General features: G+C 34.5%; 1 protein-coding gene across 11 annotated transcripts in view; it reads left to right on the top strand.

Annotated features, from left to right (window-relative positions):
* The window catches only part of PCDH9 (protocadherin 9), a 925,564-nt gene that overhangs the window by 336,706 nt on the left and 571,091 nt on the right, over positions 1 to 17,767 (top strand). For 5 of the 11 annotated variants that reach the window (XM_058683241.1, XM_058683266.1, XM_058683324.1 and 2 more), the window contains exon 3: positions 9,139 to 9,240. The exons of 3 other annotated variants lie outside the window; for them this stretch is intronic. In XM_058683241.1, the coding sequence (XP_058539224.1) occupies positions 9,139 to 9,240 (102 nt within the window). Of the gene's footprint in view, positions 1 to 9,138; positions 9,241 to 11,665; positions 11,699 to 17,767 lie in introns of those variants that run through there. 3 more of the 11 variants (XM_058683246.1, XM_058683274.1, XM_058683319.1) reach the window with 2 other exon arrangements.

Raw genomic sequence — 17,767 nt, forward strand, 5'->3', positions numbered from 1 at the left:
TACATAAAACGCCAAAACAGTTGCCTTGAATAAAAATATAGCATGAATGATCAAGATCAACCCTGATATTGAAAATATCTGTTATTGTATTACTTGAAATATATTTGGACAGAAGTTAAAATCTCTCTTAAGTGTATGTGGAGTTGCAAAAGCCTGTGTTACCTGCATCATTTATTTAAAAGCACAATGAAACTACAATGTGCAGTGTCAACTGGCATTAATAGGTCTTTGCCTAAGCCACAGAACATGGAATCCTTTTGTAATTTGAAACCTTTCAATGTATTATTGCTCTTGTGAAATGGGCTTTAGAGCAAGGCACAGGAGGGGACCAATGGAGAAATTTTAAACTAGAGAACACTAGTGTTTGAAGTTAAAATTCTGAGGAATTTTATTTCCTATGCCTACCCATGTCAACTGGTTGAAAAAAGGTACATAAAACTCTAATATAACATAATATCCAGGAAGCATTTAAAGAAAAGTGTTGTAATGTGCACAGAGCCACTATGATTTGTGGTCCTCATAAAGGTGGTTTTGCATTGCTCCTCCTTCATGAGTAATGACTTGAAATTGTATCCTGTTTATCTATATTAAGTTAGAGAGCTTGGTAGTAATTGCTCATGAAGAATTTACAGCCAGATGTGAGAAAATGTATGGGCTTATTTATGTATTTATTTACTTAGCAAAATTTTGTCATCCCATGTACCCAGCACTGCGGCACCTTGAAAAAGCTTTGGCACACTGAATGTTCAGTTCTCAGAGCTCTGTTCTTCTATTGCATATTTAGAGGGAACTGGCTAAGGAGTTTTGCCATAGGGTGTTACTGTTTGACTCTTCATTGAATTATCAAAAATTCTACAAGACTTATAAATTATTTTCCCCTTTCTTCTCACTCTAATTATATATTTTATTGACAAAAGAAGACAGAATTCAGCCTAATGCAGCATATAAAAAAAACTGAATGATTATTTTTGGAATATATCTCTATCCATCTATCTTTCTGTCTTTTTCTGGATTTGTGTATAGCCCCTTAAGAAAAGCCTTGAAAGTCCTAGCACAGAAGGAAAATCAACTGAAAAAGCATTGTCAGGAAATGGACAATATACAGAGTTGCTAAAACTTCATAGTAACCGAAGTTATTTATGACGATAAATTGCTCTGAAATATTACTTAAGCAATAATACATTGAAAGAAACTATTCCTCGGTTATGGTACTTGGCACCTATACATTTTATTAAATTGTTAGAATTATTTGAAAAATATCAGCCAGCTGGTGATAGAGACCATTAAATTTTGGAATAGTGTAGGAGAGAGAAATTTCTAAACAAAGAAAAAAATAAGATGTTTCATCTGGTGCTTGAGCTGTATACCTCTTACTGAATTTCCTCAGACTTTAATTTCACATTCTTAACATTTTTTTCCAATCTTTTTTAAACTTAGATTTGTTAAGATTTTTTTCTGGTTATAAAGTATTCCTTGTGTGTTGACTGGGAACAAATGGGTTTCATTTAGTGTATCATAAAGTAGTAAATTGAGGGAAAGTTTCTACAAATGCTTTAAACGTGATCTACTTGCAACAACAAAATGCACAATAAGAAATACATTTTTGTTAATTTCACTTGTTCACAAGGAACCATAATTGAATGTATTATGGTTGTAATTTGGCCTGTGACAAAAGACTATATGGAATCATCTTTTCTTTTCTCATAAATCCTACATGGAATGGTCAACTTTTGGCTGTTTGTTGAGCAGAAGTGACCACCTCTATCTGGCTAGTCTCTCTGCATACCTGGATTAAAAGTCAAAAGGCTTGTTGGGATAGGGAGCAAAAGAAGTACTATTGAGAAAGAGAAGAGAGGAGGTAATTTTGAGACATCAAGAAGAAAGGAGAATGGTGTCTCTGGACTGAAAGGACATCTGGAATGGGGATTGTGAGGGGGTGGGGGAAATTTACTCAAAGTGATAAGGGTTATCAGTCAGTTCAGGGAGTTCTGAATCAGCAGATCCTAGTCAACTTGCTTGCTGGGTGGCCTGCTGCCCTGGAAGAACCAAAGTTGGATTTGGGAAAGTCTCCTGGGTAGGAAACTGCAGGCCCCGGCAGTTGAAGAGAAGCTATTTGTTCATGTGTATAATAGGTGACTTCAAACGTATTCACTTAGGTAAGAGAGTACTGTGAGGATGTTGCTTCCTGCCATGAGTTGCTGAGGGTCCAGTTGGAGAAACAAACCATGAAGACTAAAGCCACTGCTTTGTTTAGTGTTTCTATCACGGGTACTCTCAATCTGTGCTACTAGTGCACCTTATTTTTGTGATAGCATCTGTGAGACAAAATACTAATTTTGGGATGCTAATTGCAATGAATGTGTCTGTTGGGAACAAAACAAAAACCAAACCAACCAAACAAAAAAAGAGAATAGCTACAAAGAAATGATCACCTGGAGAGTTAGAAGCCAAAAGAATCTAGGTGAATATAAGTCATTGTAAAGACTTTCATTTATTCTTTTACTTCACTTAAAATTTTCACTTAAAATACCTATAAAACATCTAGCGCTGCTGCAGGCATTATGTTACATACTCCTGATAAATTGTCAACACGATAATCATGTTCCCTCGTAAAGTGAAAAAAGGAAAACTATATTTAAAGAAAGTAGAGAAAGACCTTTATGTTGCAGAACTAGAGAAGGAAAAATTGGCATGTTTCTCACCTGGCTTTAGAGAAACATTCTCTACTGATAAGGGAGAACTGACCCTGAGCCAAATCAGAAGACACCTAACACCTACATGGTCTTTACTTCTGAAGATGCACAATTTCAAGATTTTATGGTTTTTAAAACTGTTTTACAACCATTGTCAAAACTCTTGTTGAAATTTTTAACAAAGCCATGCTTTCTATGTGCTTATTCACATTCAGGTATTTGAAAAATTTAGAAAAAGTAAAGAGAAATAAGGAAAATACCTAGGTCCCTGGTACTCCGAATTAACATATGACAATTAACATGTAACAATATTAACATTTTGTGATATTTCTGTCTCCAATTTTTAAAGAAAAAATACTCTTTTTAAAAAGAGATTGGTAAAACAAACAATTTTTTAAGTTTATTTATTTATTTGGAGAGAGAGAGCGAGAGTGACCATGCACAAGCCAATGTAGGAAGGGGCAGAGAGAGACAGGGAGAGAGAGAGGGAGAGAGAGAGAGAGAGGGAGAGAGAGAGAGAGAATGAGAATACCAAGCAGGCTCTGCACTGTCAGCGCAGAGCCCGATGTGGGGTTTGAACACATGAACTGTGAGATTATGACCTGAGCTGAAAGCAAGAGTTGGACGCTTAACCAACTAAGCCACCAGGTGCCCCAAAACAAAAAATTTTTAAAAAAATAAACAGATTTCCTGTATACTACAGGTATAATTGATATTCCTTTTGAATCCTTTGATGGTTTATCTTTGTTTCTCATCTTACTTAAGTAATCTCTACCTTGAAATTGATAAATATTCTGGCCATCTGTATTTCTGTGATTTGAATAGCTATTTATATGGCATTTGGTTTTAAATTTTACTATACTGCATTTTTATTTTATTCTGTTTTATTTATTTATTTTTAATTTTATGTATTCATTTTGAGAGAGAGGGAGCAGGGGAGGGGCAGAGAGGGAGAGAGACCATCTCTGTGCTGTCAGCACAGAACCCCACATGGGGCATGATCTGATAAACCATGAGATCATGACCTAAGCCAAAATCAAGAGTCAGATACTTAACCAAATGAGTCATCCAGGTGCCCCAATTTTAAATCAAAATACCTATTACCCAAGATGAATACCTTTGTGTTCACCACAGTTTGATGAACATTTTAGTTTTGTTTTCTAATTATATTTAATGATGACAAGAAAATAAACCATTGGAGAAAGATATATAGAAGATAGTAGAAGGCTGTCGACAGCCAGGCTCAAGGCTTCCTAATTTGAAACATGGTAGGCTTCAGGACAGTAAGCGATTCGACCACATTTTCAGAAATGGTAAGAATCTACCCTACGGATCTCTTAAACTATAAATTTTCATCAGCTTCTGGAAATACTCATAAAATATCTTCTTTCAAGTAGGCATGTTTAGGAATATTCTAAGAGTCCTTCCCTTGTCGGCTTGTAAATAAGAAATTGTTCATGTGTCTATCTGAGAAAGTATTTTAGGAACCCATGGAGAACACCATCAGAGAGGATACTTTCTGAGAAAGTACTCAGACCTCATTTTCTCTATGCTTTGCAATTTATTTTTTACATCAACAATAACAACATGAACAGTTAAATGATTGCAGAGAGAGAGCACAAGAGGTAAAAAGAAAACCATGAGTATGTGGTGTCCTGGAAGGCTGGAGACATAAATATGTTCGGAAGAAAGGAGTTATCAGTTGTGTCAATGAGATGAGACCTGAGAATCGCTCTTTGAGTTACTAATGTGGAAATGATTGGTGGTTATGACAGAGCAGTTTCAGTGGAATGGGTGCAGTGAAACCGGACACATATGGGTCCTCGAAAGGAATGCACAGATGTTGAAGACACCAATTACAGACAGTTCTTTCAATTCTTTTCTGTAAATGTGAATAGCTTACTAACCTCAGAGCTCTTTTTAATCAAAAGTTTTAAGACTGTTTTATAATTCTTCACCAAAATAATTTCTTAAAATGGGTAGGAATAAGATTTTCAGTGGGAGTTTTTAACAAATGGAATTTTTATTTAATGAAACCTATAGCACAGAATTACAAGCTACTGCCTCTATAATGATTGCATGAAATTTATAACAGTGGCTTTGAATCTTAGCAAACTACCTTGATTTTATAAGAAGGTAGGAGGAGGAGTAGAATAAAAGGACATATTGTTGCTACTATAGACTTGGGTAGAAAATGTAAAAAAAAACACAAAAAACAAACAAAAAAACCCCACAACAACCCTTTTTTGCAAAGAAAACAGCTGTGCCTTACGTGATTTTTCATTAAACTTTTGTTGCTTTTGCTACTGTTGATATTCTTCTCTTGATATCATGGCTCCGAAGTCCCTTTTCAGAAATCTGTCAAAAATGAAAAAGCTAATATTCCTGATTATGAGGCAAGTTTGAATAGGTATTTCCTTTCTTTTTTCTCTTCTCATCTCTTCTTCTTTTCTTTTTCTTTAAAAAAATTTTTTTTAACGTTTATTCATTTTTGAGAGACAGAGAGAGAGCATGAGTGGGGGAGAGGCAGAGAGAGAGAGGGAGACACAGAATCTGAAGCAGGCTCCAGGCTCCAAGCTGTCAGCACAGAGCCCGACGCAGGGCTTGAACCCACGAACCGGGAGATCATGACCTGAACCGAAGTCGGTTGCTTAACCGACTGAGCCACCCAGGGACCCCTCCCCCCACTTTTTTTGAGTAAGCATTTCTGTAGGTAGTAAATGACAGTTTCCCAAGAACTACAATGGGTGTTTTGGAGAAGCAAACTTTATGCACATATTAAATTGAGACTATTAACTGTAGGTAATGGTAAACATCAAATGGATTCTAAAGTATAAAACAAATGTATTTACAGTGATTTCCATATACTATGATTGTTGTTATCAAGCTCTGGACCTCTCAAGTGATTTGTCTGCAGTATCAAATCTAATTTAGCAAATTCATCTTAACCATAATTCATTATACAGTTATTCATATCAAATTTGGCAAAAAGTTTTTAGTGGGTGAAATCTTGAGACACTTATAATAAATCTCCTTTCCATTTCAGGCTACAGCTCTTCCTGAAATAGCAACTTGTTAGAAAGGATTCCTGGTGATTAAATTGTTCTTCACTTAAGAACTTGTTTTCTTAAAGTTTTGGCTATTTATAGTATTTGATCTCAAAATATTGTTTCGAGTGTTATTTTAAAATTTCTTTTTTTTTCTCTAGCTCATAGACTTATAATCCCCAGAGGCTATTTGCATCATAACACTCAAAAATCTTAAAAAATGAGGCAGGAAAAGTGAGTTAAACTTTTCCTTTGATACCATTTGCTGCTCTACAAACAGGCTGCTCCAGAATTAGACACAGAGGCTTAGGGTTGAGTGAGATCTTGTTGGGATGGAGAGACTTGCTTAGGCATCACGGTCCTATTGCAAACATACTCAGTTTGTTTATATTTCTTTATTGGATTTGGGAGAGAGAGGATGGTGACTAAAGTTCATCCGTGACACCACCACCATGAGGCACCTATCCCATTATTTGGTAGTCTTTCCTTATGTTAAGCCTATTCTATAACTTCTCATCATTGGATCCACTGTTAAGTAAGATGCTCTAATAACTTCTGTCCCTATCCTCAAATGAGTTCTCACAGGGTCCGTGGTTAATGCACCGTCAAAATCCTTGCAGTTTACAGACCAAGTCACAAGAATTCATGTCTTCTAGCCTTTGCATATGCTGTTTGTTCTTTTGTGACTATGTGCTAACCATGATTCCTTCATTGGCCCATCTTTCCAGATTCTTCCCATGTATCAAACCCAGGAGTCTAGTCATTCTATCTGTTTTGTCCCTTAGCAACCTGTGCATACATTTTCATGTGGCGATTTCACATATCATTATGGTTATTTCTATGTGTGGTTTCACTGCTAGAGTGAGAGTATTACAGGTATTAAATGCTACATCTTAATGAACCAATAAAATCCTGACACAGTATGCACTCAGTAAATGAACAAACACGCCAAATAGAATATGTGCATCAGTGAGCAAATCAACGAATTACGTAAGGGAGATATGGCAGAGGAGAAATAGCCTGACTCTTGTTACTTAGGAATTCTCTCACTTGGCAAATCTTCGCACAAAGGGCATTGAATATATCTGAACCTCTGTCTTCCTCATCTGTTAAAGAAGGTTTATGTTTCTACCTCTCTGCAAAGGTTTCTGGTAGATAATACATAAAATCTCATATGTAAAGGTATAAAGTATTATACAAATATGAGATATTTTTCAGGTTCAAGGCATTATGATATAATCTGTGGGAAAAAAAACCCTCATTATATGACTGATTAAATGAGGAAAATGGAAAACAAATACTAAAGAGCAAGAGATTAGATGAAAAGAGGAGCGAGGCCAAAATTTACTGTATTGTCATGAGCATCAGACAAAGAAATGTTAATCCAGGGATTCTAAACTCTGGGTGCACATTAGAATTACCTAAGTATTTAAAAAATGTTTTTAACTGAGCTCTAATTTATCTGGTGTGAGGTAGAACTCAGTTTTTGGTATTTTTTTAAAACTTCCCAGCTCATTCCCATATATAGCAAGAGTGAGGGCCACTGCCAGGCCACAGGAATTGAAATGATTCTAGGGAGAAAAACTGCATAGCACAACCATGAGATGTTGTAAAAAAGATTAAACAGCATGAAAAGTTAGAAGGACTAGGGACAGGAATTGAATGATTAAAATGTTCAGGAACATCACAAATGAAAATAACTGTTTTAAGGTCTAAGCTTTTTTCTTTAGAAAGCTAAGGGAGCCACTGTGGAGAGATATGAGAGACAGTCCTTCATAATTAACAGGGAAGTTGTTCAGACAAACTTAGGCACAGGCCAAGAATTAATACTGGCAGGGCAGCATTTTACAGACTACACCTTAAAGTTACTTAGGTTGAAAGCAGAATTTCAAATGGCTATTGCTACCTGTTTACTTACTCATGAAAAGTTCCTAGAGGAGGTAAGTTTTGAACAGGGTTGAAATGATACTGTTTATACAGAAGACAGGAACACAATAGTGTTTTTCATGCGAAAAAGTTTGGGTTTGGGTTTGAGAGTCATGTCTTCCTAGTCTGTCATATTGCTATTTCCCTTAAACCAACCAACAATGAGGTAATTAACTGATATATTTGAAATTGTAATGAAGGGAATCCTGGAAGTCTTTTTTGGTGTTTATTCCCCACCTTTTCCGTGTTTAAAATTATTTCAAAATAAAAAGTCTTAAGGAATGTAATGTGTTTAAAAATATATTTAAATATATAAAATGGTGGTCTTGAGGTAAAAACATACTGAACTTATACTAAATTCTAAAATTAATTTGCTTTTGAAATGTATTTGAAAGTCATTTTCTAATAGATTATTCTTTGGCATGGGAAAAGTAAAATTTCATTAGTTAATTGAAATGTGGCATACTAGTGTGAAAAAATAGTATCTTCCCTACTTATGTCATACAAATCTGTGCATATGTTGTAGTCATATAGGAGAGGAAAGGTTATATACCAATGGTGAACCTTTTTTGGAGGCATTACAGTATCTTTTATTAATGTAGAAACCTTAGAAATCCCAATGTTATGTTTAATAAGTGGCCAAACAGCAATACTTATAAATATTCCTTGCCTTGAATTTAATAAGAGATTTAGGAAAGAAGGAAGCAAGGATAACAGGAAGTGAATAATATCTTATTTTCATATAAAAATTATGTAAGGAATATGGAAAACAACCATTTTAATATTTTCATGGAGAAAGCCCAAGCCATAATTCCATATTTTACTTTCCACAATTCACATCCTTTTCCAAGTGAATTATTTTCGTTAACTTGTTTCAAAGAATCTTGATATTTGGTACAGAAGAAAAGTGACGTAATATTTTAAGACCTTAAACTTTTAGGTTTTCAATTTTGTCTGTTTCAAATGTATCATTTATAAAGGCCATGCGTCTAGTAGAGAAGGTATGGGGCTTGGTCCTAGAAAGCTGGGTAGCAGCCCAACCTTGAGAAGTGTATTTTGTACGCCTAATCTTCCTCATCTGTAAGTGGGAAAAATAATAATAACTCTGTTACCATGTGTATTGTATAAATCAAGCACTTGAATAACATGTCACACAAAGAGTAGCACCATGTAAGATTTAGTTACCCAAATCATAAGAACATATTGCTTAAAAAAAGAAAGGGTAAAAATAAAATAACTACATCTGAGATTTCTTTAGCTTCGCTTAAAACATTTTGACGATTTGTCTCTCCTGGGGATTTTTTTTTCTTTTTTTGGTAAAGGCTGCATATTAATGCATGTACCTATGAGTATAGATGCTTGCTAGTTCAAATGGTACTCCTTTGATTAGACTCTTAGCAAACAGCCATGTCTCTCAATAGACACCCTGAATGTGGAGTAGTTTGTCACAATTATTTGGTAATCTCTTTCAGTGTAACTCACACAGCAAAAGTGACAATATTCCTGTCACTCCTCAGAAATGTCCCAGCTCTGCGGGTTTCCACATTCAGGAGAATGAAGAAAGCCATTACGAGGTATGCCATATCTCTATAGAGACCGTGTTAGTAATGAGCAATTTGCATTTTCCTAGTGACTGTATATAGTCTGAGTTAACTATTATAAACATCTTCTTTGCCATCCTCTTTTATGTTCATATTTTTATGCTAGTACTTTTTTAAACAACTTAAATAAAGAAATTTAGAACAAAAAGCAAACAATAATATCTTTCCTCTTTGGTAATAGTGCAGCTATTAAATTCAATATTCTTGCCATTGAATGCAAAGTGTTGATTATTACCTATTTTTGGAGAAAGTAATGAGCAACTTTCTTTTGGAGTTAAAGATTCTTAATTGATTCATTTTTATTAGTTGAGCTAAAAGATGTGAACATGTATTTGTTGAAAGATTTATTTGCTTCATATCCTACAGTTAGGGACGATAGAGAAGACCATGTTGCTTAATATGAACAGGTTAACTGGAATTTTTATTAATCTTTTCTCTTTCTTCTACCTTTTCTCAGATTGATTCTTTACTTCCTCATTTTTTGAGTTGAAAATAAAAATTACCTTCCTTTTTTCTTAATGAGTCCATCCACTGTAAAATGTAGAAGATCCACATTTTGTTGTTTTTTCTTTTATCTTTTCTTTTTTTTATGTCGTGAGGGCTATTCCAGTACCAATCGTTCTAACAGGACTGGTTGCAAAAATCTATTATATTTATTTTAATTTATTAAAATTGTGGTATAAAACACATAATATTTACCATTTTAATCATTTTAGAGTTACAGTTAGTAGTGTTGAGTATGTTCACATTATATAATAGATCAATTTTTAAGATCAATGTTTTTAAGGAATTGTGTTTCAATAATTAACTCTAATATTAACACACACATATTTGTTTCATGTATTTCTGCAGTCATAACATATGGATTGCAGAGAGATGATGAATAGATAGATAATATGTATATGTATATGTGGTTAATAGCATGCATTCTATTTTCTCATTGAAGCTAGTTTTTTTCCCAATTTCCTTAAAGTTATTGAAAACATTTTTATTAGTAGTAGTAGTACAGAGTTGGTTTTTAAAAGGTATTTATTTATTTATTTATTTATTGTGAGAGAGAGGGTGGGGGAGGGGCAGAGAGAGAGAAAGAGGAGAGAGAAAGGGAGGAAGGGAGAGAGAGAATCCCAAGCAGGCTCCATGCTTAGTGTGGAGCCTGATGCAGGGCTCAATCTCATGACTGTGAGATCATTACCTGGGCTGAAATCAAGAGTCAGACACTTAAATGACCAAGCCACCCAGGTGCCCCAGTACAGGTTTTTCACACTAGTTTTTGCCAAGTAAAGGCATCTGTCATTCTCAAAACTCCCAGTAGTAATGTAGGTCAGATAAACTATTTTGATTAATAGAAATTTTACTGAGTAAGCAACTTCTTTCTAACAAACCATTAATTGAGATGGAAAAATGTTAAAGTGATATTTTGGACAGTTTTATCTCCTATTACTTCCTTCACATATTTTATTTTTCTTTGTGTGGATCTAATTATTCAGAAGCATCCTTCTTACCTATAGCATATATTCTTCTTCCTATTTTGCTTTTATTTCCTCTCTCTTTCTCCAAAATCTCAATCACTTGGCAGTTGAGAGAAGAACGATAATTTAACCTCTTGATTTATCATCATTAGTGTGTATATTTCAAGTGTGTAGAACATAGAAATTTCTCCCATGAATCACCCTTATTGCATCCAATAATAACACAAGAACAGTTATTCTATGGCATAAATAAATAAGTTTTATTCATAAATAAAAACTCATGTAAATATTTACAAAGCCCATGCACAACATTCTGAAAGCCACTGAAATCCCGAAGATTTCCTTATTTTTTGTAGAGAATTTAAATAAGCCAAAATTAAAATAGTTTTCTGTGAATGGTATTTTTATTCTTCCCTGGCTATTTTATAAGGCCCAATGCACAAGAGCACAGTTTGTACAGGGTTTATTTGTCTAGAGAAGATAGGTAAGAAAGAAAAAATGATACTCCAAGTTATCATGTTGACTTATATTATGATTCCAATTATCAAAGAACAGTGAAAGTAAATCTACTGTGTTATACTTATAAACAAAAGAAAGTAAACAAATTATTTTTAAAAAATCCCCAAATTCTCATTTAACCATCATATTCCAGGCCCATTGTAGTCTGAATGGTTTCAGATTAGGTCATCTCTAAGGTCCTCTGTCTTTCTAGTGGTCTATGATACTAAATAAAGATAATGACATTCACAGCTGATATTTTTGTGGCACTGATACTCAGTGCTGGGGTCTGTTTCAAGCTCTTTATGAGTATATTTGCCCATCATTTACATTTTGTCCTTTAAATAGTTTTTCATTTTGTTATTTGTTAAATGGCTTTTCATCATAATATACCTAATTTACTAAGTATACTTTTTTTTTTTTTAACACAGAGAGAAAATCTCTGCTGACATTTCTTAGAAAATAAAACTTGGAGACAGAAGTAATGCCTGTTTTGCAGTGTTATTAAGCATTCTGTAAGGGACACCTGGGTGGCTCAGTTGGTTAAGTGTGTTCAACTCAGGTCATGATCTCAATGTTCATGAGATTGAGCCCTGCATCAGGCTCCATACTTACAGCACAGAGCCTGCTTGGGATTCTCTCCCTCCCTTTCTCTGCCCCTCCTCCACTTGTGTTTTCTCTCTATCTGTCTCTTTTTGTCTTTCTCTGTCAAAATAAGCAAACTTAAAAAAAAAGCATTCTGCACCACAGGGTTTCTGTATAATGTTTAATGTCTATAGAACAATAACAAAGGGGATAGTTTCAGTAACCAGTTCCTTAAAAGTTATTAATCTAATATTAATCATTTTTGAAAATTAATAATGGAAAGTGATCATAACCTACAAAGTTGGTTCCTGTGCTATGCTGTTATTATTTTTCCTTTACATCGAATAATGTGGTAAGCCTGGTAAATATATTACTAGTTTTTTATTTTCTCACAATTTAATTTCCCACTTTAATCACTTTACTAATGTAAAAAAAACATGTTAGGTCTTTTTATCATAAAATATTTAATTGAATAAAGCTATACTGTTCAAGTAGAAAGTCATATTTTTGTCAACTAATATTGATTAATCTGAATGAAGCTATTAAGTTTGTATTACAACTTTAGATACAAAACAAAACCAAGGCTGTATGACCAGGAAAGTTTTAATCATTCTTAAATTATCGGACTTTGCCCATCATGCTTAACTTAGATATAACAATTACTGCTCACTCATAGGGGAATGCTAGTATCAGCTAATGGGTAATCTTTTAGCAGACATTATTCCAGACTCTTCATATATATTACCAAATTTTGTCTAATCTATGATGTTAAGATGTTAATGTATAACAGCTTAGCATAAGCCCATGCTATAATTTCATTTACCATTGAGAAGAATTGCTGTTGATTAAACTCTGATAAGTGCTTACATATGATTTCCTTAATATGTATCCCACTTTAAGTTATTTTAAAGTATAAGAAAGCTTACATATTAGAATCATTAAAATGTAGCTCATTTTAATTCTGACAGCAACCCCATTATTCCCATTTTACAGATAGGGAAACTGAGGCACACGGAAGTTACATAAGTTGCTTGCATTCACACAGGTAGTAACTAATGGAGCTGGAATATAACCACAGGAACTACATTACCCTAAGATAGTATTGAAGTCAAAACAAATTTGCAGGCTATTTAGTCATCAGAGACCATGGAAATTATATTTTCATATTACTGAGGCATAAGTTGAAGACAAGAAAGATGGAGGAGCTTGCCCTAGGTCACAGAGCTAGCTAGTGATAGCACTAGGATTAGATCCAGGGTTTCTGATCCTCGAGTGATCTAATGACTACTTCTAAGCTACGTAAAAAATTTCTATGCAAATGTTAGAGAAAATAGTTCATATTTGAAAATTTTTTCTTAAACTAGATTTTAAATAAGGTCTGGAATTTAAACGAATTGTCATATTTAAGTTTTCCTGACAGAGCTCTGTCACTGGATACAAAAAGCCTTCATAGTTAAAATTCAAGCATAGAAATGAATAAGTGCACATTGTTTTCATGCCATAAATGCATATTACCTTTACTAAGCCTCTTTGATCCATAAATTTTATTGTCATTTCCCTTCTATTATGTTCAGTTCCCTTTACCCATGAAATAGCATAGGATGCAAGTGGATAGAGCTTTCAGTGTCTATATTCTGCAATCTGTAGGAAAATGTCTCATAGTTATTGGAATTCACACAAGACTGCATCTCAGTATGAGTAGCTGTTCCCTGTCACTGTTTTTGATGCTTGAGCTAAAGTATTTTTACAAAATGGTCTAGTGTTCAGTGTATGAATTTTTGAGATAAGACTTTTCCCTTGTAGCAATGAAATCCGAAAATCAATGTCAGATGAAAATCTTAGCTCTAAGAGTTAGGGAGATTGGTGGAAGACTTTTAAAATAAGTATGAATTTTAGCCGCCAGACTTTGGAAATGTGGCAGTTATCACAAGTGTGAAATTCATGGGTACAGATGGTTGATCAAGATATCCCAGGATGGACCACTACTATAAATCTCCAGACCAAAACTGGGAAAACAGTTTTGATAAGGAAAATGTTTTTAACCTTTTACATAAATTTGTGACACAGGGTTTGCTGGTCAGAGATACATAGAAGTTAAATTATCATTGGCTTCACAAACATTCCAATGGTATCATTTGATGGAAATATTTAACAGAATAAAAATATGTCAAATGGAGAGTGAGAGGAGCATGTGGGAAGAGAATAGAATTAAAATGTATTAGATTATTACTATTATTTTGTATGTTGCATTTTACATTCATAACCTCATTTAGGACAATAAGTCTTCCAGGTAAGTATACTTTTCCCACCATTAAAGATGGAGTTACAGGTATACCTTGAGCTTGGGTTCACCGAAACAAAGGCACACTGAGAGCTAGGGGAACAGTGGTTCTCCATGTTTGTAACCATAGCATAGAACACTCTAATTTAAATTAATAGTATCAAATGGAGTAATAGCAAAATGATAACGTTATCTGTTACGTTCAAATAAAAAGGGAAAGATATAAAGCCAAAAGGCTTTTACTTTTGTCTCACTTGATCTTGGTCTTTTCTTTTTTCTCTTCTCTTTCCTTTCGTCTTTTCTGTATTTATTACAGATTAACTTTGACTTAAGTAACTAAGTCTGGATCTAAATAAACAGAATCTAGTATATGAAATATTATACTACATACTTACATTTTCCTGTTTTTGGTGTTTTATATAGTTGTGTGACCCAAGCACATTTAATTTTCAAAGAATAAATGTGTTCTGTCCTTAGAATAGAGATTACAGTTGATATCAGCTTTTAAGTTAAAGTAATTAGTAGTCAAATCATTTAGCAATAATTACATGTTATAATATTTTGGAGTAATTTTATCTAATAATACCAAATTAATTCACAAGCCAGTTTGTTTTCATTTTTTTTCTTTATAAGAACAACCTTTTCTAAAATCCCAAAGGTAAAAATATTTAAGATATACACACACACATACACGCACACACACTCTTACTATATACATTGATATACATATATATTTTGGGAATAATTCTCAGTATATCAAAATATTTAAATTCTCAGTAACATCTAAGATTACCCGCCAAAATGATAAAAGCTGTGTTACACTTCAGTCACTTCTGGTGAAACTTTGCATATATTACAGTCAGTAGAGAAAGGATGCTACACGACAGACCAGCTCACTCACTAGATAAGGATTTATTCCTCTTTTCATTCTTTTATCATTAAGGACCCAAATCTGCACTTTAGCAAAATAACAAAAAATACATATCATGGTTTGCAGCTTGTTAGGGTTAAGTTCTCACATGCCCAACTGGGAAAAGTCAAAGATCTTACTTACATGCCATTTTATTTAAGATTAGCCTTGTGGACAGTTTCTAACAAATCCAGGGACAATTGCTGACTACCATTTTAAACCATACTTAATGACTGATTGAAAGGTCTCCTTGATATGTATTTGTCATGTGTGATTTACATTATATAGAGATAAATTTTCCCTACATCTTTGAATTTTTGTTAATTACCACTTATTCGCTACCAAGTCAGTATAGATAAATTTGAAACAAATTACTAAGAAGTCAAAGAATTTTTAGTACAATAGTACACAGACACTACAGACATTCGTGTCTAATGCCTATGTATGATGTTTTCTACAAACACATTAATATTGTTATTTCACAGTAGAAACTTATGTTTGAAAATCATAGGAGGTATTAGCAGTATGGAGTTATATAAAAATATACATATTTCACCAAATCTCTCCTACTTATCTCTGCCTTCTGAATGTGGTTTGATTTAATTTTTTAAATGGAGCCATAAATACATCCCCTAAGCCAGATAAACAGAGATTGGGTGCTAGACATTCTTTCCTTTGTTCTCACCCATAAACATGATGTTGAGACTATTCTGTGGAGTGGAAGCAAATTACCCATCTTCCCCTTGTTGACCTTTTCCATAATTGTACTGAAACCAGTCTGTAAATCCTACATTAATAATCCCTATCTGCCTGCCTGCCACAAATATTCATCCAACAAATATACCAAAGATTCTGTTACATGATATGCTAAGTACCATGCTGAGCAAGCAGGCACACGTACTTCTTTTTGTCTCAGGTATTACAGGGGACACATTTTTATATTCAGCAAGTTGCCATAAAGTGCAAGCAGTGGTACAGTAAGATATGTTCAAGAATCAAGAACACATGGCAGGAGCAAATTTAACCTAGGAGAGGAAAACATAATGTTAATGTAAGGCTTGAATGAGTCTACCAGGTAAATGATCAAGAGTGGTGTGATTTCTGTGGTTGTGGACAAATGAGAATGTTTCTCAGAAAGATTGCCTGTGTGAAGCCTAGGTGTTGGGAAGAGGCATCACAGGTTTGAGGAAATTTCCATTGGGTTATTTTTCTTCTCAATTCAGATGTCTTTCGGCTCTATTATCAAGACATCATCCTGGCTCATAATATAGAATGGCAATAGCTATCAAATTTGTAATGCAATATCCACATATACTTTAAAAAAATTAAGTTTATTTTGAGACAGAGAGAGAGAGCAAGCATGAGCTGGGTAGGGGCAGAGAGAGAGGTAGAGAGAGAATCCACAGCAGAGAATCAGATGTAGTGCTTCAACTCAAGAACCATGAGATCAAGAACCTGAGCCACAATCAAGAGTCAGGTGCTGGGGCACCTGGGTGGTGCAGTCGGTTGAGCGTCCGACTTCAGCTCAGGTCACGATCTAGGGGTCCGTGAGTTCGAGCCCCGCGTCGGGCTCTGGGCTGATGGCTCAGAGCCTGGAGCCTGCTTCCGATTCTGTGTCTCCTTCTCTCTCTGCCCCTTCCCCCTTCATGCTCTGTCTCTCTCTGTCTCGAAAATAAATAAATGTTAAAAAAAAATTTTTTTTAAAAAGAAAAAAAGAGAAGAGTCAGGTGCTTAACCGACTGAGTCACCCATGTGCCCCTCTACATATACTTTTGATTATTAAGAACAGTGACTATATAATGTTTCTCAATGCGTGTTCAATATTGTTTTAAAAACTTTTGAACAATTGTGAAATCAGGTATGCATATTAATAGATGCATTCCTACAGATTTGGATTTTTAAGTGAATTTTATATATAATAATTGTATATACTGTATATGAATATATGTAATAGATATTACTTAAGGTTGCGTGCGTATGTGGATGTGCAAATCTGATTTTATATGTAATAATTGATAACCCCCTATTATTTATTTATTTATTTTGATTTTATTTATTTTCTATTAAAATTTTTTCGAATTTTTATTTATTTTTGAGAGAGACAGAGTGCGAGTAGCAGAGGGAAGGGAGTGGGAGACACAGAATTCAAAGCAGGCTCAAGGCTCTGAGCCGTCAGTACAGAGCCTAATGCGGGGTTGAACCCACGAACTGCGAGATCATGACCTGAGCTACAGTCAGATGCTTAACCCACTGAGCCACCCAGGCACTGCAATAGCTCCCTACTATTAAGAAAGTGCACATTAATGTTTTCCAGAAGCTAAATAAATATACTTGATCCATTGGGGATTGTTCCATTGGAAATTCATGGAGAAGATTTCAGTTTGATTCCCCGTATTCCAGCAACAGCTATAAATCAGTGATCAAATTTTCCTCTAACTTAAGTTTTTTTTTTTCCATTACTTAACCCTGTGTAAAGGATGGCCATCACCGTCTTTTACTTTTTATTATACATGTTCTGCCAATTTCTTCTTCACCACAGAGCAAGTGGCCTTGGGTTTATTCACAAGAAGAACCACATTTGACAGATTTGCTGATGGTGTCAGCCATGGTTGCATGCTTGATGGACAGCACCAAACCTTGCTGTGGCCCAGCTCCTGCTAATTAGTCGTTTGAAGCCACTTTGTGTGCCACAGGCACATAGGCTTATCAGCCAAAGACATCTTTGCCATTCAGAATGACAAGTGTGATGCAGCTGTT

The sequence above is a fragment of the Neofelis nebulosa genome, chromosome 1, assembly GCF_028018385.1.
Source record: "Neofelis nebulosa isolate mNeoNeb1 chromosome 1, mNeoNeb1.pri, whole genome shotgun sequence".
NCBI lineage: Eukaryota > Metazoa > Chordata > Mammalia > Carnivora > Felidae > Neofelis > Neofelis nebulosa.